Here is a 22,305-nt window from a genome sequence, read left to right on the forward strand (position 1 = left end):
GTCTTTTAGCCTCGAGACCAGGCCGATTAAAATACGTATTTGAATCGGCCTGGATTCGAGGCTATAGTCAGTCTTGCACAGTCCTACAATACACCAATACACATGGCAGTGATGATGCCTTGATTCCAGGCCAGTTTATAGAAGACTCTGCCAGATTAAAAAGCGATAATTTATGACAGTTCTTGCTGTAAAAAAATAAACGTCCCCATTTACTGCGGCATAGACATAGATAGAGGCTAGTCTTGACTGCGATGAGACCAGCCTCTCAATCATCTTTAGGTCGTCCTTGCTTGTCTTTAGAGTGAAGTTTTGAACCACCTGTGCATCAGGATTTCTCATTCTTTGAGGTTCCATGCACGTGTGTGTTACCACAAAACCTGCAACTATAGTTGTGGATATGTATTTTGAACCTATCAAAATACATATCCACAACTATAGTTGCAGGTTTTGTGGTAACACACACGTGCATGGAACCTCAAAGAGTGAGAAATCCTCGATTTAAAGCCGCAAAAGCGGTGCAGTTTGGGCGTTTTATTTTAAACCTTGTAGCCTTGGGTTGACAGGTGCATTCATATCATTACACCCACCACAGATTCAAAAATAATAGCTCCTGTTAATTAATTTCTGTCAGTTAAAAAAAGAGGGACGTCCTCCTTCACTGTGGCTATCAGTTTTTCAACTATCTTCAAGTCCTCCTTGTTTGTCTTTAGAGTAAAGTTTCGAGCCAACTGTGTATGCATGGGTTCAAAGGACATATTTAGACACAGCCATGACTACTAGCCTCGACTCCAGCCCCTTGAATAGGGCCTGGTATTTACTGTTGGCGCGTGGGTGGACAATTATTACCGTATTTTATCTCATTGAACGTTAAAACAGTATTTTATCTTATTGATAAAGAACAGAAAAAAGAAAAAGGAGAGGCTACCTCTCTGTTTATACTGTAGACACAGAGACAGCTAAGTAAAACATCAGCTCTGTAGATTTATTCATTAACTTGAGGCTCGGATCGGATACACACTCAGGCGACAAGTTAATCTCATAAGAAATTAGTTAAACCTGTGGGTAAAAAATAAATGTGGATAAGTACAGTGGCTGTGACGTAATATAATGTGAGGACTACTTATTGATTTACACAATAGATTTACCATTGAAAGCACTATCCATTAATACACACTCAAGCAACAAGTCTGGATACACACTCAAGCAACAAGTCCCTCGGATCGGATACACACAAGTCCCTCGGATTGTAAACACATTCAGGCCACACAGTTCTCGGATCAGATACCACGTACTTACTCTGTGACCAATTTTCGGCAAATATCACAACAATACTTCCTTCCAGAGAGAATGGCACTGCATGAACGTCGAACAGACACACCAACACTTTGAAGATGGCTTCACTCAGAGAAACAAGAGGAGAAATCACCATCACAACACTTTATTATTATTATTACTTCTTTCATCACAACACTTCTTTCAGAGAGAGGTGCACTGGTCCTGTCAAGCGTCACATCAATCAAGAAAGGGAGTGTCTGGAAAGCAGATGGACTTGCTCTGGGACTTGCCATAGCCGGTCGGTACAGTACCCACATAAACACCAGCGTACAGACACTTCAACGCCTCCAGCTGCTTGTCTTTCAAGACTAGACCTGGTTTTCCAACACAGGATAACGCGTACGCGAGAGCAGAAGAGAATTAAGGTAGCAGCCATTACACAACTTGGACTAGATTTCTTTTTTCAATGACATCATTAATTATAAATTAATGAAACGGATATCAATGTTTTACAACTAAATCCGGAATAAAAATACTGATAAATATACTACAATTTACGATTACCAAGATTCTTGGTAATTCTGGCGCATGCGTAAACAGTGTATACCAGGCCGCCTTTCTCAGCGGCCTGGAATCAAGGCTACCATGACTACTAACTTACACATGCAGTTAGTTGCTGATTTTATGCATGGTATTATTAACATACATATCTACAGAAGAAGACTGTTGGTACCACAACCAAATTCTGACTTACTTCAACCAGCAGTAGTTTCATTTCTAATCCAGCAAATCTTTTCCCTAAAATAAAAAATACAATTAGCTATGAATGAATCATGCAGTCTGGGACCCACCATAACATTGTCTGGGTCCAAACCCAAATGGCAGTATTGAGAAGGGATGCTGCTGTGGTCCATTCTTTCTCATCCACCTCTCTGACTTGAACTTAGCCTCGATTCCAGGCCGATTAAAATACGTATTTTAATTGGCCTTGAATCGAGGCTAGCTTGAACTTTGATGGCTCATCAAACATTTTGTCGCTCTTTGCAGCCGTGTAACTCAAGTATATCAAATTCACCTGCGGTTAAAATAAAATAATTTACCACCATAATTATCAACTCACCCCAGCAGGTACATGGTAATCATGGACGACGGCATCTTTTTTCAGAACACCAGAGAAGAGATTTACAACTGACCTGACTCTGCGTGTACAACAAGATGACTCATTACAATACTTATTAATCAATTAAGCTATCAACATTTAGATTGCCGCATATATATATACTTATAGCAATGATGATTATATACACGGTTGCTGCAAACAGTCTTCACACAGTTGACACTCACCTGAGGCTCTCCTTGATGCATCCTCTGAGGTAGGGCATTGCCTCTAAGTCCTGAGCTGTGGGAGGTCGCTCCCCCACCACACTCAGTGGCGGATCCAGGAAAAATGAAAGGGGGGGTCCAAACTAACTAGCGCCAGCGCAAGTAATGAAAGTCGCGCGCAGCGCGAAATTTTTAGGGTTACGCCCACTTTCGGTCACACGTGACTAGGGAAAATCCCATGCTCAGCCAGGGGAAGTCCCATAATAGACTTGCGTAGAGCTGCCACAAACAGTCAACTAGCTAGCCGGCCTAGGCTAACCTGAACACTCCTTTGGCAGTTGATACATCAAAACAACAGGTACAATCATTGAATCAAATTACAATAGCTACAAAAACTGATAAATAGCTAGCTGGTGTCATTAAGCCTTTTAAAGTTAACTTCAAAAGGGGGGGTCAAGGGACCCCATGGACCCCCTTCTGGATCCGCCACTGACACTCTGTATCTCCTGGTAGAGCCGCTCCTGGACCTCAGGGTTCTTAGCCAACTCAAACAGGAGGTACGTAGATTGATAGGCAGTCTATAAGTGCAAAAAAACACATGTGCATGCATGAAACCAATTTTCTACACCCATGCATGCAAGTGCAGTTAGCTTACCGTGTGGATCCCAGCAGTAAACATTGTAGCTGACATTGCCACAGCTTCTTTAGTGGTAATCTTCTCTCTCAGCCATTGCTCCAGCATCCCCTGTACTTCACTGCTCTCACCTCTCTCCAGCTTCTCCTGTAATCTGTTGGCATACTTGCTACTATGTTCATATAGCTTCCCTGCAAGTATTGTATATAGTAACACTTCTTTGCATGGACCTTTGAAAAAATTACTTCTAAAGCATCCAAGTAGAAGTGGTACAGATTGTTTTTGTAGATCTTGAACAGAGGAAGCTCATACGCCAACCTTCCCATTCCCTCGAAAAGCTGATCGACTTTATCGAGGAATTTGAGGTCTTCTTCTTTCGGATTAACCAGCAGATCCATATCAGCATCAAATACAAACTTCCCAGTCGCTGCAAGTATGTATAGTGTATATACCTTATAGCATGCATGCAGGTATATTTCGAGGGATAATTTTCGCGGAAATGCCTTTAGAAAGGTTTTTGCGGATTTAATTTTCGTGGAATATAGCAGCCTTTTGCAGCATGCATGCATATACGATATGAAATTCGCGGTACATGCTCAATCCACGAAAACCACGAATATTACTATATGGTACAGTTAAACACCCAAACGGCATCCCACAAATCCCACTTGCTGAGTCCATGGGATTATTATGAGGCCTCGAGGGCCCAAGCGTGTATATATAGCGCCCTCGAGCTCAGCAAAGGTGCTGCTAAGGGCCTGAGGGTCTCACCATAGTAACCGTTGGACGAGGCCTATAGAGTAGTGCTAAGCAAGCAGGCTATTAAAGAATATGCACAAAATAATGATATTCATAGAGCGTTTGATGCGTGGGTGGAAACACTACCTTACCACTATACAAAGATCCTTGTAGTATATACGGAAACCATAGAGATCAAAGGAAAGCCTTCCACTAACAACATACGCCATAGGATCTACAACTGAAATAACCACAGCCTTCCTGTGGTAAAAAGTACAGTTTGGTAGTTAGAGCATGCAGGACCTATACGTGCGGAGGATGTGTATGACATGCAGTCTCTCCAGAATCAGGAATATATTTGTAGAACGTTGCTATTCTATACTTACTATATGATAGTTAGACACTGTTTTGGAGGTGTCTATGGGATTTAGAAGCCCAAAGGCACTGATTTACTATCCCGAGCGTAGCGAGGGTACTAAAGTGGCTGAGGGCTTCTAAGTCACATGGACACCGACAAAACAGTGTCTAACTCATTTAGATACTAGTGCGCATGCGCAAACTGCTTGACTACAATACAATTACTTGACAACGGAATACTAGGTATACTAAGTAAATTTGCAGGTATACTAAGTCCAATAGTATACCTGCTCTGAGGCACTTTTCCCATGTACTTCCCATGTACATGTAGATCTTATCAACTAGTGTCTAAACTATAATTGAGAACACCCTGCATTGAATTTGTAGGTGAACAGAGTCATGCAGTACAGTGCTAGTGTAAGCTTATACACATTAAAGCTAGATCTAGCTACGTACATTCAGGGTGTGTGTTCTAGTGCAGTAGGTTGCACATGTACACACATTAAGCTAGCTAGATCCTACATGTACATGTACATGCTATAATTATAGTAGACAACATTCAGTTTTAGTTTATACGCCCACATAATTTTTTATTATTGTTTGTAGCTTTGCAGATTTAATGATCATTACAATGTGAAGTCATACTAGAAGTCTACGATACAGTGTGTAGCGCGGCTGCAAGTAGAGTTGATGTGGCTGAAGAAGAGGTCAGAGATGTTGTACTGAGCTTCCCAGAGTGGCAGGTTAGTCGGTTATGATAAACCCCTATAAATATAAATTGTTGTGGAATTTTCTTATGATAGGCAAACACTTTCGCGCGCTGTGGACTGCACTGGAAAGAGAGTTGTTCTGGCAGTGTACGTGAGATTGCTGTGTGTGTGTGTTTGTGTAGTCTGGTGCATTCAGCATAATTATTATAACATATACTATTAGCGTATTCATGCACTCCAGGCATGGCGTAATGTTAGTCATCGTTGCAGTCAGAAGTGGTTAGCTGTGGTCAATTTAGATCAACCTGAGGCGTACAGTGAACCCAAGGCTGTCAGGAAACTAGGGAGACAGAACAAGTACGAGATCAAGGCAGTGTTGTGGAACCCTCACCTGGTGAAGGAGGACTTACTGGCCTCCACCGTGAGTGTGTGTGTGATACACAGGCTGTACGCTTTTATTATAAGGAGGTGTCTAAAACCAGAGTCTATGGTAGCGCGATAATTACGATGTGGATTAAAATTGTGTGCACAAAATGAGTGGATGGTATCGTTATGGGAGCTATTGTAATTAAGAGTAGATAACACTCTTGGTGTAATATATCCTATCTTTGTCCCCCAGTGCCAGCAGAAGCTGGAGGTCTGGAATGTGAATGCTGAGAGACATCCTCTGGTACACTCCCTCAAGGCACACACTCGACCAGTCAGGTACCCACCCCATAGTTACAGAGCCTCTAGAGAGAGGGTACTTCATTCCCATAGTTACAGAGCCTCTAGAGAGAGGGTACTTCATTCCCATAGTTACAGAGCCTCTAGAGAGAGGGTACTTCATTCCCATAGTTACAGAGCCTCTAGAGAGAGGGCACTTCATTCCCATAGTTACAGAGCCTCTAGAGAGAGGGCACTTCATTCCCATAATTACAGAGCCTCTAGAGAGAGGGCACTTCATTCCCATAGTTACAGAGCCTCTAGAGAGAGGGCACTTCATTCCCATAGTTACAGAGCCTCTAGAGAGAGGGCACTTCATTCCCATAGTTACAGAGCCTCTAGAGAGAGGGCACTTCATTCCCATAGTTACAGAGCCTCTAGAGAGAGGGCACTTCATTCCCATAGTTACAGAGCCTCTAGAGAGAGGGCACTTCATTCCCATAGTTACAGAGCCTCTAGAGAGAGGGCACTTCATTCCCATAGTTACAGAGCCTCTAGAGAGAGGGCACTTCATTCCCATAGTTACAGAGCCTCTAGAGAGAGGGCACTTCATTCCCATAGTTACAGAGCCTCTAGAGAGAGGGCACTTCATTCCCATAGTTACAGAGCCTCTAGAGAGAGGGTACTTCATTCCCATGCATAGTTACAGAGCCTCTAGAGAGAGGGTACTTCATTCCCATAGTTACTGAGCCTCTAGAGAGAGGGTACTTCATTCCCATAGTTACAGAGCCTCTAGAGAGAGGGCACTTCATTCCCATGCATAGTTACAGAGCCTCTAGAGAGAGGGTACTTCATTCCCATAGTTACAGAGCCTTTAGAGAGAGGGTACTTCATTCCCATAGTTACAGAGCCTCTAGAGAGAGGGTACTTCATTCCCATGCATAGTTACAGAGCCTCTAGAGAGAGGGTACTTCATTCCCATAGTTACAGAGCCTCTAGAGAGAGGGCACTTCATTCCCATAGTTACAGAGCCTCTAGAGAGAGGGCACTTCATTCCCATGCATAGTTACAGAGCCTCTAGAGAGAGGGTACTTCATTCCCATGCATAGTTACAGAGCCTCTAGAGAGAGGGTACTTCATTCCCATGCATAGTTACAGAGCCTCTAGAGAGAGGGTACTTCATTCCCATGCATAGTTACAGAGCCTCTAGAGAGAGGGTACTTCATTCCCATAGTTACTGAGCCTCTAGAGAGAGGGTACTTCATTCCCATAGTTACAGAGCCTCTAGAGAGAGGGTACTTCATTCCCATAGTTACTGAGCCTCTAGAGAGAGGGTACTTCATTCCCATAGTTACAGAGCCTCTAGAGAGAGGGCACTTCATTCCCATGCATAGTTACAGAGCCTCTAGAGAGAGGGTGCTTCATTCCCATAGTTACAGAGCCTCTAGAGAGAGGGCACTTCATTCCCATGCATAGTTACAGAGCCTCTAGAGAGAGGGTACTTCATTCCCATAGTTACAGAGCCTCTAGAGAGAGGGTACTTCATTCCCATAGTTACTGAGCCTCTAGAGAGAGGGTACTTCATTCCCATAGTTACAGAGCCTCTAGAGAGAGGGTACTTCATTCCCATAGTTACTGAGCCTCTAGAGAGAGGATACTTCATTCCCATAGTTACTGAGCCTCTAGAGAGAGGGTACTTCATTCCCATAGTTACAGAGCCTCTAGAGAGAGGGTACTTCATTCCCATAGTTACTGAGCCTCTAGAGAGAGGGTACTTCATTCCCATAGTTACTGAGCCTCTAGAGAGAGGGTACTTCATTCCCATAGTTACTGAGCCTCTAGAGAGAGGGTACTTCATTCCCATAGTTACTGAGCCTCTAGAGAGAGGGTACTTCATTCCCATAGTTACAGAGCCTCTAGAGAGAGGGTACTTCATTCCCATGCATAGTTACTGAGCCTCTAGAGAGAGGGTACTTCATTCCCATAGTTACAGAGCCTCTAGAGAGAGGGCACTTCATTCCCATAGTTACAGAGCCTCTAGAGAGAGGGCACTTCATTCCCATAGTTACAGAGCAAGTCATGACTGTTTAAAGATACTTTACTTAACGTTGGACATTACTAATGCTGCTACCAGTGTAGATACATGTACGTACAGTGCACTGCACAGTAGTGACTTGTACTTTGTTTCCACAGGATATAAAGAGGTTCTCGTTGCCCAGAGTGATATCTCTAGACATTGGTGTCCCTGCCAACAAGAAGCCTTCACCGAGGGAACAGCTGTCTAATCAGGTTGCCAACATCTTTAAAATGCAACGTCAAGCTCAACAGGTTAGCTATAATTATACAGTCAGACTAGTCGTTTTGATAAGTGTTGATTCTTATTGTCCCGACCCAGCTCAAATAAGATGTGACTAGACTGATAGCCAGTAACTACCCTGGTGGCGTCATCTTTACACAGCTGGCTTCTTTCACCTCACAATTTGCAAAGGTGTGTGCACTAGTAGCAATATCAGGAGCATTTATTAGAAAAAAGCACCAGTAGCTATAGCAACCACACCATGCACCAATCAGAACTGCACTAATAGTTAGTATTGATTGATTGCGAAATTTAGTTGTGAACTGCTGGAATTTTACGCATAATTATTACTTGTTCTCCTACGAACAACTATTTGTATTATAACCATTTTTGAACCACCTCTCTGCAGGCCCTGAATGAATCTACCCAGCCGTCTGTCCTGGCCACTCGACTGAAGCTCCCACTACGGTCTACCCCCGGGCAGCGGAAGTCGTGTGGGGGGTCTCATCGTGTTGTGGTTAGTCCAGCTCAGTTCTCTCTGTTGCACTCCAGCCTGATCAGCTGACTATGAACAGATGTCTAGTATAAATTGAACATAGTAATATAAATTATGTAAACAAAACCTTCCTAATTTGTGACCTGCATAGAATTCTTATATCATTGTAAAGTATTGTATGTACAATTTTATCGTCACATCACCATTTTTTGTTGAAGCTTAATATTAATTGTTGAACTGTACCGTGTCATATATATAGGGGGGAGACTGAGGGGTACCCGGGATTGTTGATTATAGTGATTACGGTCCATTGTGGTTTATCATATAGCTCCAGAAGACTCCTGCAGAAGCTTTCAGGGAGCCCGGACCATGCATCTTTCTGGCAGTCAACTTCTTCAATACAAACTAGATATATACTACCAAGAGCTCAAGAACTCTTGATAATTATAATAATTATACTGCCCATAAATAATTGCTGCTTCTTGTATAGCAATCAAGTGAGTGTATAGCAAAAATTGCGACAATCAACACAACATCAGCACAGAGTACTAGTATAATATAGCTCAGACTATAGAATTCTGAAGTATAAATAAATTCAGGCAGTTTTGTGCGTATATATACTATATAATGAGTCTCGATTATACAGGCATGCAGGCCTGGACTGACTTAAAAAGTATATACATTAATTATTATTTATAGTCTAATTTCTGTCAATGAAATAGAGTGGCACGTCCTCCTGTGGTGTGACGAGGGCATGCTCAACCATCTTCATATCTTCCTGTCCAGCCTTCAGTATGAAATTTCGAGCAATCTATGGTATCAATCAATAGATCAATGTTCAGAAATCAATATAATTGTCCTGTATAAAGTATAACATGATCACTCACGTCAACTATGAAGAGTTTCATTTCAAGTTCTGCAAACCTTTTTCCTGCATGTAGGTGCAGACTGAGGCACACCATAAAAAACACTACCTTAAGGTTAACTATTAAAAACGGGTACTATTAGCGGTTTCAGATTTTTCTCGGGTAACTATAACTATGGGCAATATACTTATGTGCATGTCAATGGAAGGCATGGAGTCAGATATACAGATGAAAAAAGGGCTAGCTTGCTAAACAAGTTCATTACCATTATATTTTTTAATGCGTTCTAATGTGGACATAATTAGCGTTAATTCGGCTAAATTTAGTACCCGTTTCAATAGTATACATAGGTGGTAACACATACCATAACATTGTCTAGGTCCAAACCCAAACGGCAGCAGTGAGAAGGGATGCTGCTGTGGTCCATCCTTTCTCATCCACCTCTCTGGCTTGAACTTCGTTGGCTCCTCAAATATTTTGTCACTCTTGGAAGCCGTGTAAATTGAGTAGAACAAAGTCACCTGTGCATGTTAGAAGAATGGAAATACTTATAATATTAGCAAGCTTTAAAACAGTTTTAACTCACCCCGGCAGGCACATGGTAACCATGGATGATGGCATCCTCATTCAGAACACGGGGAAAACCTGGTACTGTGGATCTGACTCTATAATGATTGGTTTAAAGTTAGCGACTACAGCGGCATAATTATTACATATGCAGGTCGCATACATTAGCCTATAATTGTTATGGGCACACATAATTGTACCTGAAGCTCTCCTTGATGCATCCTCTGAGGTAGGGCATTGCCTCTAGGTCCTGAGCTGTGGGAGGTCGCTCCCCCACCACACTCTGTATCTCCTGGTGGAGCCGCTCCTGGACCTCAGGGTTCCTAGCCAACTCAAACAGGAGGAACGTTGACTGATTAGCGGTCTAAACGAAGAGGGGATGAGATAAACGTTTAAATGGGAGGATATGTGCCAAGTATTAAAACTTCAGAAGTGCTATAATTATATGTAATACTGGCATAAAAGCATGCAGAAGGGGAGTACAGTAACTTATGTATGTATATACCGTGTGGATACCAGCAATCAGCATTGAAGCTGACAGTGCCACAGCTTCTTCAGTGGACATCTTCTTCTCTCTCAGCCATTGCTCCAGCATCCCCTGTACTTCACTGCTCTCACCTCTCTCCAGCTCCTCTCGCAAGTCGGTAGCGTACTTGCTACCATGTGAAAAGGTCCCCTGTAAAAAAGAGAATGGTATTCAAATTATAGCTGTAAGTGCTGCAGCACTTATCGTCTACCTCACTGCGCATGCGCATGTCAAAATACAGTAAAACATCGCTAATCCGAACCCCTTTAGTCAGAAACCCGAACAAATAGCAAAAAACCGAAAAAAAGGAGGGGCTACCATTAATTAGACTGCACATGCTTACTTTACTAATAAGCAATTACTGAATCAGCAATAACGTGCTCAATACATACAACGGCCACTGCAAAGAAAACGGAGATAGCTCACTGTAGTGGAGAGATATTATATTCTAGCTAGCAGCTATAAAATGTACAAGTGTCTTCGTTAATGATATTCCTAATCACTTAATGACATCCGTTAATCTGGTAATTTTTGATGTGGTCTGGTCCGGCTCTATTCGGATTAGCGAGGTTCACTGTCAATTAACATATACATACCTTTATCGCATCCATGAATGAGTAGTAAAATTTGTTCTTGTAAATCTTGTACAGAGCTGGCTCATTGATCAGTTTTCCAATGCCTTCAAAAAACCGGTCGACATTGTCAAGAAACTTTACATCTTCCTCCTTTGGATTAACTAGCAGGTCCAGATCAGCACCAAACACAAATTTTCCAGTAGCTATATATAATGAAATAGAATTCCGATATTAATTTAAAAACTGAAGATTTATAGCTATACCTTCCATTGTCATCTTTTTAGCGAGTGGAGTGAAATCCTCAATCAAACCATTTTCACTTCTTATCTTTCTCAGATGGTCAGAGAATCGAGTGTAGATAGGGTTCAGGCCCTCAATGTAGCTGTTCACATTCCGGGGCAGTACTTGCTTGTTAGCTGCAACACGCTCTCTCTTCCAGTCTTCTCCCTCCCTATATATATGAAAGCTGTATTATTATGCCTCGCGTAGCCGTACAAAGGATACGGTAAAGCTGACTGTGTGTGTGCATGTGTCTGCCTATTCCAGCTGTAACTGCTCAATGCAACAACAACATTTTTATAGTAGCAGGCTTCTATATAGCTTTCGGATTTTAATTTTTGATTCGTGGATTTGCAAACCAAAGCTTCTTTCTGGAGTTTGACTCACAGTGAAGGCTGTTACAGTCTCTTTAGAATCATTCATGCATAGCATCATCTGTTCGCACAAACTTTCTATTCAACTTATGAGTTATAGCCTTGCATTAAAGTGCTATAATAATAGCTGTTTGACAATTAAGAGTCAGAAAAGAACTACAAAGCTGCATGTATGTACATAGCGGCAGACCGCAAAGGCCTGGTATACTTTCATGCGCATGCGCGAAATAATTACAGCAATTTCATCATACAAATTGTAAAAAACAGACAAAGTTACAAAAAGGAAAAATACGTATGACCATGTATAGTGTTAAAATATTCATGACCACAATGCCGGGCAGCTTTCAGAGACACTACTTTAACTAGTGTTCAAGCTGGCGCTGTGCTAATGCCTCTCGCCATGTTTTTGCTTTCCCTCAAAAGTATTAGAGTGTTATCTATAATGAAAGTTAGTTTTATCTATATAAAGTCACTGAGAAGAAAAGACTTATTTACATGCATCTATTGTTGTATTATGTGGCTTACTAGGACCTCAAGAAAGAAGAAAATTGATTCTTCCAAGATCTGTAGTTCAGTGTATATAATATCTAAGAAGAAAAGACCTGTGTACATGCATATTGTTATCTATATTGTTATATGGTAGTGTTTTGTGGCTTACCAGGCCCTCAAGACAAAGATGATTCTGCCAGGATCTGAATCTTGGATATTTACTCACACGTGGGGAATGAGCGCGCATGCGCATTACATCCACAGGAATAATTAAAGGGTGTGTCCAAAGAGATCAATTTCACAAATGGCTACTGCTAGCTAGCTGTTTTAACAGATATTTTCTGAGTCTTGTAGCCATGGCTAACTCATATGTTGAATAGAAAGTTTGTGCAAACAGATGATGCTATGAAAGATTCTGAAGAGACTGCAACAGCCTTCAATGTGAGTCAAACTAGCCATAACTCGAGAAAGAAGCTTTAGTTTGCTAATCCACGAATCAAAATCCAAGAGAACGTGGCTAGAAGCCTATAGAAGCTGTTAGTTTTCGTCGCATTGCAACCGTTGAGCAGTTACTGCTGGAATACACACACACACAGACACACAGACACACACACACACACACACACACAGTCAGCTTTACCGTATCCCTCCTGCGGCTACGCCTCGAGGCATAATTATGTTGCAGCAGTATTGTTTCTTCTAGCTCACACAATAAAGGGCGTAAGAACTCAGTCATCTTTGCACAATACTTTATGTAACGAGTGTTGCAAGCGTGCGCTTGCTAATGCCTCTCGCCATGTTTTTGCTTTCGCTCAAAAGTATTACAGTGTTATAGAGAAGAGGTAAATAATTTGCAATGTGCTTTGATTGTTTCACAAGAAGGGGGTGTGCTGTGAGTTTGTCAAAGGCACAGAGTAAGAGAGAATTTAAGCACAGACAGTAGTATAGCACAGACAGTATAGTATATAAACAAGCAGAAAGTGTGTATTGTACCATCAATGTTGTTATTTGGGAGATGACAAAATTTGCCAATTTAGCCCAATACCATAGATAACTAGTGTTCAAGCTGGCGCTGTGCTAATACCTCTCGCCATGTTTTTGCTTTCGCTCAGAGTATTATAGAAAGGTTAATCGAATAATACAAATTGAAAATAATGTAATTATCAGAAAAGGTTGGTTTGTGGCTTACCTGGACCTCAACAAAGAAGAAAATTGATTCTGATTCTGCAAAATGGATTCTCTTACACGTGGTATTGAGCGCGCATGCGCATTAGATCTACATCCAGGAATAGGGGTGTGTCTGCAAGTTCAATCAATAATGGCTACTAAAATAGCTAGCTTCTTTAGCAGCTCTTTCTACCTCTTGTAGCCAACAAAAAGCTAGCGCTTAAGTGCAAGGCTAACTCATGTGTTGAATAGAAAGTTTGTGCGAACAGATGATGCTATGAAAGATTCTGAAGAGACTGCAACAGCCTTCAATGTGAGTCAAACTAGCCATAACTCGAGAAAGAAGCTTTAGTTTGCTAATCCACGAATCGAAATCCAAGAGAATGTGGCTAGAAGCCTATATAGAAGCTATTATAGTTTTCGTCGTATTGCAACCGTTGAGCAGTTACAGTTGGAACAGACACACACACACAGACACAGACACACACACACACACACACAGACACACACACACACAGTCAGCTTTACCGTATCCCTCGTGCGGCTACGCCTCGAGGCATAATTATGTAACAAGGACTACAACAAAATAGTATATACGTGTTTCTTTGACAGTATATCCACAAATACACGGATTACCTCCTTTTTGGGGTAATGTACGCACATGCGCATACAATACAATGTACCTTATTATAACGGGTACTAATTTTAGCGAAGTTTAGCGAATTTGTTAAATTAAGGACGCGCTAATAATTATGAATCTCATTATTTTCTTTTTTCTTTTCTAATGTGCTTTTGTATAATGCAATGTACTTTTGAGAGTATGCTAAGCAAGCTAGCCTTTTTTCATCTGTATCTAACTCCAAACTTTCCATTCAACCTTAAGGTTATGATGCAGTGTTCGCCCACGCAGTAATTATCAGTAGTAAATCAAAGCTTGTCTTGACTGTATACACTAGTCGTCATTTAGTATGCTAGATATTGCATGCTCTTTGCCAGTAAGGCAATTATCTATTTAAAGGAGGAAAGGGGCAGGGCGGCTCGAAACAATTTCTTCAAAACAATGAACAGTCATCGAGTTAGCTCATGTAAAAGTAGAAAAATATGGAAAAATAGCCGACTAGCTAGTAAACTATGGTATTTTTCTTCATTTTGTAGGTAGATAGAGCAAGAACTCTTTGAGCCGCCCTCAGGAATATCATAAATTGCTGGTAGGTCACTGTTTAGTTCTTGTTAGAGTCTTTATTTGTCTAATATTTGACGACTAAAATCGGCAATGACCACACACGATCTTTGTGGTAAATTTTTGCCATCTAGTTAACGTACTGATAGCTAGCAAGCGCTGTAATAGTTACTTATGAGTAGTGCAACAGTATAGACACATAAAATAATAGAAACAATGTCTTCCTTTCTCACAAAAACAAAAAATGAATAATTCATGAGCAAACACTGCATCGTAACCTTAAAACTCCTACTTGTACATAACTAGTGTTCAAGCTGGCGCTGTGCTAATGCCTCTCGCCATGTTTTTGCTTTCGCTGAAAAGTATTAGAGTGTTATAATTATTAGTTTCTATAATGAATTTTATATTAAAGTTAGCTTATCTATATAAAGTCACTGAGAAGAAAAGACTTATTTACATGCATCTATTGTTGTATTATGTGGCTTACTAGGACCTCAAGAAAGAAGAAAATTGATTCTTCCAAGATCTGTAGTTCAGTGTATATAATATCTAAGAAGAAAAGACCTGTGTACATGCATATTGTTATCTATATTGTTATATGGTAGTGTTTTGTGGCTTACCAGGCCTTCAAGACAAAGATGATTCTGCCAGGAGGATCTGGATCTGGATCTTGGATATTATTATTTTCTCACACGTGGGGAATGAGCGCGCATGCGCATTACATACACAGGAATAATTAAAGGGTGTGTCCAAAGAGATCAATTTCACAAATGGCTACTGCTAGCTAGCTGTTTTAACAGATATTTTCTGAGTATTGTAGCTAACAAAAAGCTAGCGCTTTAGTGCAAGGCTAACTCATATGTTGAATAGAAAGTTTGTGCGGACAGATGATGCTATGAAAGATTCTGAAGAGACTGCAACAGCCTTCAATGTGAGTCAAACTAGCCATAACTCGAGAAAGAAGCTTTAGTTTGCAAATCCACGAATCAAAATCCAAGAGAACGTGGCTAGAATTCTGCCTATAGAAGCTGTTAGTTTTCGTCGCATTGCAACCGTTGAGCAGTTACAGCTGGAACAGACACACAGACACACAGACACACACACACACAGTCAGCTTTACCGTATCCCTCGTGCGGCTACGCCTCGAGGCATAATTATAATCATTGTGCTAATGAATTCCGCCAAATTAGTATACCCTAAAACAGAGAAAAATCTGAAGACACTAAAATTACTACCCGTCTATAATAGTAACATTATACAAGGCTTTCTCTTTGCGGCCTGGAATCGAGGCTAGCATGTACACTACGTATACTGAAGATGACAACATAGCCGAATACACAAGTAGCTATAGTCTTTGTAAAAGTTTAACACTACACCTCATGCACATATTGACTATACTCACTGAGATGCAAATCCAGGTGGTTTTCCAGATTGCTCAAAGAACCATTTCATCTTAGGGCCAAATGACACATCCCTCTTCGGGTACTTTCCTTCAGCTCTGAGCACCTCCTCCAATACATCAGGATCAGCCACTACCACCATGGTACCAGCACCTGCAGGACGATAGTTATAATGACAAGCAATAGGAAAAACTAGACTTGCAAATCAACTGAAAACGTCCAAGTTTCTCTATGTTTATGGTAAGGTAAAGCAAGCTGTGCAGCACACCTGGTATAAGCAGCTTCATGATTCCTCCATACTTTTCCAGACCCTCATAATTAAAATCAGAAAACCTTTGCCCTCTCCTCCGTACTCTCACTATATCCAGCAGATTCCCCAGTAATGGCAGAGGCTTGGGTCCTGGGATTGAGTTGAATGGTTTGGCTTGTTGTGGTCTTGTAGCAGCTTGTTGCTTGGAATGTGAGCTTGTAGTCACACACCTCACAGCAAACCTGGTGGTTGGCATGGGCCATTGCTTGAGAAAGGAAAGCATCTGATTCTTGTTTTTAATATTTTGCTGAGTGTTATTAAAATACCGCACTGTTTACTCTAGAGATTGCGTAAGACTTAGGCCTGGTCTCGAGGCTAGTCTTGCACCGGAAGAGGCTGGACACGCGTCATCCGTAGTCATTGGTTAGTCCAATAATCTCATGAATACACTTAATATCGATCCTGCTGAGTCATCCCCGGATGTTTTCTATTTGAACGCTAGGTCAATAACATGGGTCTGGCTGGACACACGTCATCCGTTAGTCATAATAGTCATCAATAATAATTATCATGAATACGCTTAAAATCGTCGATCCTGCTGAGTCAGCATTTTACCTAACTTCCATTCTTGCTTGTCTATCTCTCTCTTGTATTATATCTACTGTTAGTATGAGTCGTAGTAGTTTAACAATATGATCGCTATACCTGCTACATCAAGACAGGAGTAAAAAAACAAAGGCAAGTGCAGCAACAACTCGATGTTTGTGACTAATCTAAGTTTCTGGCTCATTGCTTCTAGTATGACTATGCTACTCAGTTTCTAGTTTCACTGGGTATTTTTAGCATTATTTACTACTAGTATGGAGTGCTAAAATCGCTTGCAGGCTTTTAACTTGGCTGAATAGCTACTGTTCTCTGCAAGTTTCCCTATATATATCTCTTCATGCACACACATTTCCTCCGTAAAACATTATGACGAGTGTCTAACCTCCTCGAGTAAGAGGGATTGGTAACGGAAGCAGTTCACGTGATCATTTTACATTGAATCTGCAGTAAAACCTCGAAAACTATCCGCGTTACGCCCTATAAACGAGGCTATTTTGCCGAGTAACTCAGAAAGTTGTGTTTTCTCGAGACATAATCTTTTTCAGCAATTTATAACACGCCCAGTCTGTGTGAGCCATGTGTTGTACTTGCTAATGACTGACCACACCCAGTAAAAAGGGACATTCCAGTAAAGTTTTAGGCGAACAGCTGCTATTTATAGTCTTGTATCGCTAAAACGTGTAAGCGTGCTGGTTATAAACTGCTAAAATAGACATAGACTTTTAAATATGAGTGAGTTGCACAGACTGAGCATAATTATATGCTTGTGGTATATTATACACTGTGTGTAGAAATAGGCCTCAGCTTGGCCTAACCGGACCACGCCCATCTACAGCTTGACACAGCCTCGATTAAACCACGGGTAAAGCGGATGTTACCAATACCAATCCCTCTTCCTCTTCTAGACGCCGAAGATTTCTTGGCGTGTTAACGCGCGCTGCGGTCAATTGGAGGCAAAAAGAAAAGAAAAGAGGTTATGCAAAGCAGCCTCTTGTTGCCAACCTGCTACAGTTTCCAGCTAGATGCAACTGACAATAATGGCTTATTTATGTTGTAAGACTATCCCAGAAGATCACAGAAAGAGAGAGAAGTTTCATGGGTAGTTGAACAAAAGCAAGAGCTGAGTTGTAGCTTCAATCTATGGTTGTAGATATTCAGCTTCAAGGATGTCTCCTACTAGACTATAATACATCTACACCTAAAACTAGCATTCTATATTCAAGTGGCAGTACTGCAAATAAGATTTGATTTGCATCTTTTGCTCTGAGAACTGAATCCATGCCATTGAGAACCTTGAAACATAACATGCCTGGATCTTTCTAGTGACTCTGAGTAGTTGCTATAGCTTCTCTCTCCTTCTTGCATGTGTAGATCCATCCAGATTTGAGCACTGAGCACGAGGACTCTCAACTACATGTACATAATTTATTTGCAGAACTGTGGTTTTCACATTATTGTAACCATGCACACTGTGGTCATAAATCATGAATAATATTATTTGTGACCACTATATTTTACTATCATCACCCAATTAAGGTCTTGCACAACTCGTTGATAGGAAGTTCTCCAGACCCAATTTTTAATCGGGGCTGGTGCGAGACTATGTTAATGAGACCAGCCTCTCCAATCATCTGTATAGGTCATCCTTGGACTGGTCGTCTTTAGAGTGAAATTTCAAACCACCTGTGTATGCATGCATGCATGGGTTCAAAGGACATATCCACAACTATAGTTGCAGGTTTTGTGGTAACACACACTTTTCATTGCATGCAGGGAACCTCAGAGTGAGAAATTCTCGATTTAAAGCCGCAAGAGTGGTGCAGTGTGGGCGTTTCATTTAAACTGGTCGCACCTTGTAGCCTTGGCTTGATATGTGCATTCATGTCATTACATAGCCTCGACCCCAGGCCGATCCGTCTCCAATTGAACGCTAGGTCGCCAACTAGTATTTTTCTCTATTAAAAAAAAAATCGGCCTGGGACCGAGGCTAGTCATTACACCCACCACAGATTCAAAAATAATAGTTCCTGTTGATTAATTTCTGTCAGTTAAAAAAAGAGGGACGTCCTCCTCCACTGTGGCTATCAGCTTTTCAACTATCTTCAAGTCCTCCTTGTTTGTCTTTAGAGTAAAGTTTCGAGCCAACTGTGTATGCATGCATGGGTTCAAAGGACATATTTATATATAGACACAGCCATGACTACACCTACACATGCAGTTAGTTGCTGATTTTATGCATGGTATAATTAACATACATATATAATTATCTATATCTATACTGTTGGTACCACAACCAAATTCTGACTTACTTCAACCAGCAGTAGTTTCATTTCTAGTTCAGCAAATCTTTTCCCTAAAATAAAAAATTATGAATGAATCATGCAGTCTGGGACCAACCATAACATTGTCTGGGTCCAAACCCAAATGGCAGTATTGAGAAGGGATGCTGCTGTGGTCCGTCCTTTCTCATCCACCTCTCTGGCTTGAACTGTGATGGCTCATCAAACATTTTGTCACTCTTTGCAGCCGTGTAACTCAAGTATACCAAGTTCACCTGCGGTTAAAATAAAATTATTTACCACTATAATTATCAACTCACCCCAGCAGGTACATGGTAACCATGGACGACGGCATCTTTTTTCAGAACACGAGAGAAGAGATTTATAACTGACCTGACTCTGCGTGTACAAAGATGACTCGTTACAACACTTATTAGCTATCGACATTAATTTATAGCAATGATTATATATACCACCGTTTCTGCAAAACAGTCTTTGCACAGTCACATTTACCTGAGGCTCTCCTTGATGCATCCTCTGAGGTACGGCATTGCCTCTAGGTCCTGAGCTGTGGGAGGTCGCTCCCCCACCACACTCTGTATCTCCTGGTAGAGCCGCTCCTGGACCTCAGGGTTCTTAGCCAACTCAAACAGGAGGTATGTGGACTGATAGGCAGTCTAAAAGTGCAAAAAACACGTGAGCATGCATGAAACCAATTTTCTACACCCATGCATGCAAGTGCAGTTAGCTTACTGTGTGGATCCCAGCGGTAAACATTGTAGCTGACATTGCCACAGCTTCTTTAGTGGACATCTTCTTCTCTCTCAGCCATTGCTCCAGCATCCCCTGTACTTCACTGCTCTCACCTCTCTCCAGCTTCTCCTGCAACCTGTTGGCGTACTTGCTACTATGATCATAGCTTCCCTGCAAGTATTGTATATATACGTGTAGTAACACTTCTTTGCATGGACCCTTGAAAAAATTACTTGTAAAGCATCCAAGTAGAAGTGGTACAGATTGTTTTTGTAGATCTTGAACAGAGGAAGCTCATACGCCAACCTTCCCATACCCTCGAAAAGCTGATCGACTTTATCGAGGAATTTGATGTCCTCTTCTTTCGGATTAACCAGCAGATCCAGATCAGCATCAAACACAAACTTCCCAGTCGCTGCAAGTATGCAGTGTATATACCGTATAGCAGGTATACTTCGAGGGTATTATAATTATGTTCGCAGAAATGCCTTTAGAAATGTTTTCGCGGATTTAATTTTCGTGGAATATAGCAGCCTTTTGCAGCATGCATGCATGCATACGATATTAAATTCGCGGTACATGCTTAATCCACGAATATTAATTTCATACCCTCGAAATGTACCCACTATATGGTACAGTCAAACACTCAAAAGCATCCTACAAATCCCACTTGCTGAGTCCGTCATGGGATTATCATGATACCTCGAGGGCCCAAGGGTGTATATAGCGCCCTCGAGCGCAGCGAAGGCGCTGCTAAGGGCCTGAGGGTCTCACCATAGTGAGCGTTAGACGAGGCCTATAACTGATTTAGAATAGTGCTAAGCAAGCTAGGCTATTAAAGAATGCACACAATAATGATATTCATGCATAGAGGATTTGATGCGTGGGAGGAAACATTACCTTACCACTTTATACAAAGATCCTTGTAGTACAGAAACCATAGAGATCAAAGGAAAGCCTTCCACTAACAAATGCCATACATATACCATAGGATCTACAACTGAAATAACCACAGCCTTCCTGTGATAAAAAGCACAGTTTGGTAGTTAGAGCATGCAGGACCTATATATGCGCGTATAGGTGGTGTATGACATGCAGTCTCTCCAGAATCAGGAATATGTTTGTAGAACGTTGCTATTCTATACTTACTATAGTAGTTGTATAGCTCTACCTAGAGCGACAGCTGCGCATGTATTAGTGGCAAAGACCTGCAAACTACAAATAGTTAATGCACCGTTTAATTTACGCTCGTGTTATATAGATAATTGGCCAAACGGAAGTTCTCAAAGCATCATCACTATAATTATATCTATATATTATAGGCCCTGCCTCAAGCTACACTTGACAAGCTTCTCGCTTGGCCAATAATATCCATAATACTTGGAACAGTGCATTAACTACATTGTATATATGTATGTATAGTACACACATACCTTCCATAGCTAATTTTCGAGAAAGAGAAGTTATATTCTCAATCAAACCATCTTCATTCCTTACGCTCCTCAGGTGGTCAGAGAATCGAGTGTAGATAGGGTTCAGGCCCTCAATGTAGCTGTTCACATTCCGGGGCAGTGCTTGCTTGCTGATTGCAACACGCTGTTGCTTCCAGCCTTCACCTTCCCTGCAGTAAAACTATAACATGCATGCATGGTTGTGCCTTATATGAACTGCATGGCCAAGAGCATTGACTGGTATTTGTTATGCATGCAGACGGTTATACTGATGTCTCTACTTTCTCTCACTGAATTACTCCAGCTGGAATTCCAGTATGATCAAAGAACCATTTTCTCTTTGGACTAAACAACTTGTCTCTCTGTGGATATTTCCCTTCAGCTCTGAGTACCTCCTCCAGTACATCAGGGTCCGCCACTATCACCATGGTACCAACTCCTGCATCAGGCATACAATTGAATTTTACTCCACCCCTTACCTCCACCGTACATGCAGTATGATACCTTTATTAGTAACAATGTGAAGCACTTGTTCACATTGTGGTGAATAGCCAAAACAAGCTTGGCATAGTATGGTGTAGTAACTTGCAATTTTAATTAACCTGGTAAAGTAATCTTTATGATTTCTTCTCCACATTTCTTCAATTCTTTGTCATAGTACTCGAATGTTAGTCCACCACTCTTTATAACCTTGGCTATATCCAACAGATTCCCTAGTAATGGCAGAGGCTTGGGTCCTGGGATTGAGTTGAATGATTTGGCTTGTTGTGGTCTTGTAGCAGCTTGTTGCTTGGAATGTGAGCTTGTAGCCACATACTTAGGTTTCACAGCAAGCTTAATATAATTAAGCCTGGTCGTTGGGAGCCTTTGCATAGCATATATTTGAGAGTGGGCAGCATTGATTTGTCGTCTTTTGTTTGTACTGTTTTTACTCTCTGTTTACATACTTTGCGGTCAGTATTGAGGTACTCCCCCATTTTAGGAACTTGTTGCGCATGCGCAAAAATAGTAGTTAAATTTCGTGGGCGTTCAACTGTCATTAATTGGCCGCACCTTGTAGCCTCCCAAT

The 22,305-nt window shown here is 41.3% G+C and overlaps 2 protein-coding genes and 2 long non-coding RNA genes across 9 annotated transcripts; 1 reads left to right on the forward strand and 3 right to left on the reverse strand.

Moving 5' to 3' along the window:
- Window positions 1-466: 466 nt before the first annotated feature.
- Window positions 467-2,816, reverse strand: LOC135347105 (uncharacterized). Its single transcript, XR_010398262.1, has 5 exons — window positions 2,620-2,816; window positions 2,396-2,474; window positions 2,127-2,350; window positions 2,030-2,073; window positions 467-728 (listed from the first exon to the last, which is right to left on the reverse strand). It is a non-coding gene; the product is annotated as an uncharacterized LOC135347105 (long non-coding RNA).
- Window positions 2,817-2,850: 34 nt separating this feature from the next.
- Window positions 2,851-8,746, forward strand: LOC135347104 (uncharacterized). Of its 5 annotated transcripts, none has more exons than XR_010398260.1 (9): window positions 2,851-2,956; window positions 3,046-3,155; window positions 4,934-5,070; window positions 5,131-5,184; window positions 5,279-5,458; window positions 5,657-5,742; window positions 7,876-8,010; window positions 8,078-8,170; window positions 8,388-8,745. It is a non-coding gene; the product is annotated as an uncharacterized LOC135347104 (long non-coding RNA). The 5 variants fall into 5 exon arrangements; XR_010398259.1 differs by having other exon boundaries at window positions 2,876-2,956; window positions 3,005-3,155; window positions 8,388-8,746; XR_010398261.1 differs by lacking the exon at window positions 3,046-3,155 and having other exon boundaries at window positions 2,859-2,956; window positions 8,388-8,744.
- A 207-nt stretch (window positions 8,747-8,953) lies between these two features.
- On the reverse strand, window positions 8,954-16,495 carry LOC135347096 (1,25-dihydroxyvitamin D(3) 24-hydroxylase, mitochondrial-like). Its single transcript, XM_064544974.1, has 10 exons — window positions 16,166-16,495; window positions 15,900-16,050; window positions 11,272-11,459; window positions 11,030-11,211; window positions 10,413-10,583; window positions 10,108-10,271; window positions 9,927-10,005; window positions 9,705-9,861; window positions 9,362-9,405; window positions 8,954-9,285 (listed from the first exon to the last, which is right to left on the reverse strand). Exons 1-10 carry the CDS (start codon window positions 16,428-16,430, stop codon window positions 9,175-9,177), a joined length of 1,512 nt encoding a protein of 503 aa, XP_064401044.1. The 5' UTR covers window positions 16,431-16,495; the 3' UTR covers window positions 8,954-9,174.
- Window positions 16,496-18,714: 2,219 nt separating this feature from the next.
- On the reverse strand, window positions 18,715-22,196 carry LOC135347095 (probable cytochrome P450 49a1). 2 transcript variants are annotated; one of them, XM_064544972.1, is made up of 10 exons: window positions 21,839-22,196; window positions 21,528-21,675; window positions 21,219-21,406; window positions 20,019-20,200; window positions 19,786-19,956; window positions 19,546-19,709; window positions 19,353-19,431; window positions 19,151-19,307; window positions 19,063-19,106; window positions 18,715-18,898 (listed from the first exon to the last, which is right to left on the reverse strand). In XM_064544972.1, the coding sequence occupies exons 1-10, from the start codon at window positions 22,107-22,109 to the stop codon at window positions 18,788-18,790; spliced, it is 1,515 nt and encodes a 504-aa protein (XP_064401042.1). In that variant the 5' UTR covers window positions 22,110-22,196; the 3' UTR covers window positions 18,715-18,787. The 2 variants fall into 2 exon arrangements, with proteins under 2 accessions (XP_064401042.1, XP_064401043.1); XM_064544973.1 differs by having other exon boundaries at window positions 21,741-22,011.
- Between the last annotated feature and the right edge of the window lie 109 nt (window positions 22,197-22,305).

This window comes from Halichondria panicea, chromosome 13 (genome assembly GCF_963675165.1).
Source record: "Halichondria panicea chromosome 13, odHalPani1.1, whole genome shotgun sequence".
Lineage (NCBI taxonomy): Eukaryota > Metazoa > Porifera > Demospongiae > Suberitida > Halichondriidae > Halichondria > Halichondria panicea.

Coding starts and splice junctions, on each gene's coding strand:
- LOC135347096 (XM_064544974.1), bottom strand. CDS start 16,430: ATGCTTTCCTTTCTCAAGCAATGGCCCATGCCAACCACCAGGTTTGCT. Junction 10,272..10,412: donor TGATTGCTGGTATCCACACG/GTATATACATAC, acceptor CTCTTCGTTTAG/ACCGCTAATCAGTCAACGTT. Junction 10,006..10,107: donor TGCATCAAGGAGAGCTTCAG/GTACAATTATGT, acceptor CAATCATTATAG/AGTCAGATCCACAGTACCAG.
- LOC135347095 (XM_064544972.1), bottom strand. CDS start 22,109: ATGCAAAGGCTCCCAACGACCAGGCTTAATTATATTAAGCTTGCTGTG. Junction 19,432..19,545: donor TGCATCAAGGAGAGCCTCAG/GTAAATGTGACT, acceptor TTGTACACGCAG/AGTCAGGTCAGTTATAAATC. Junction 19,308..19,352: donor GTTACCATGTACCTGCTGGG/GTGAGTTGATAA, acceptor TTTTAACCGCAG/GTGAACTTGGTATACTTGAG.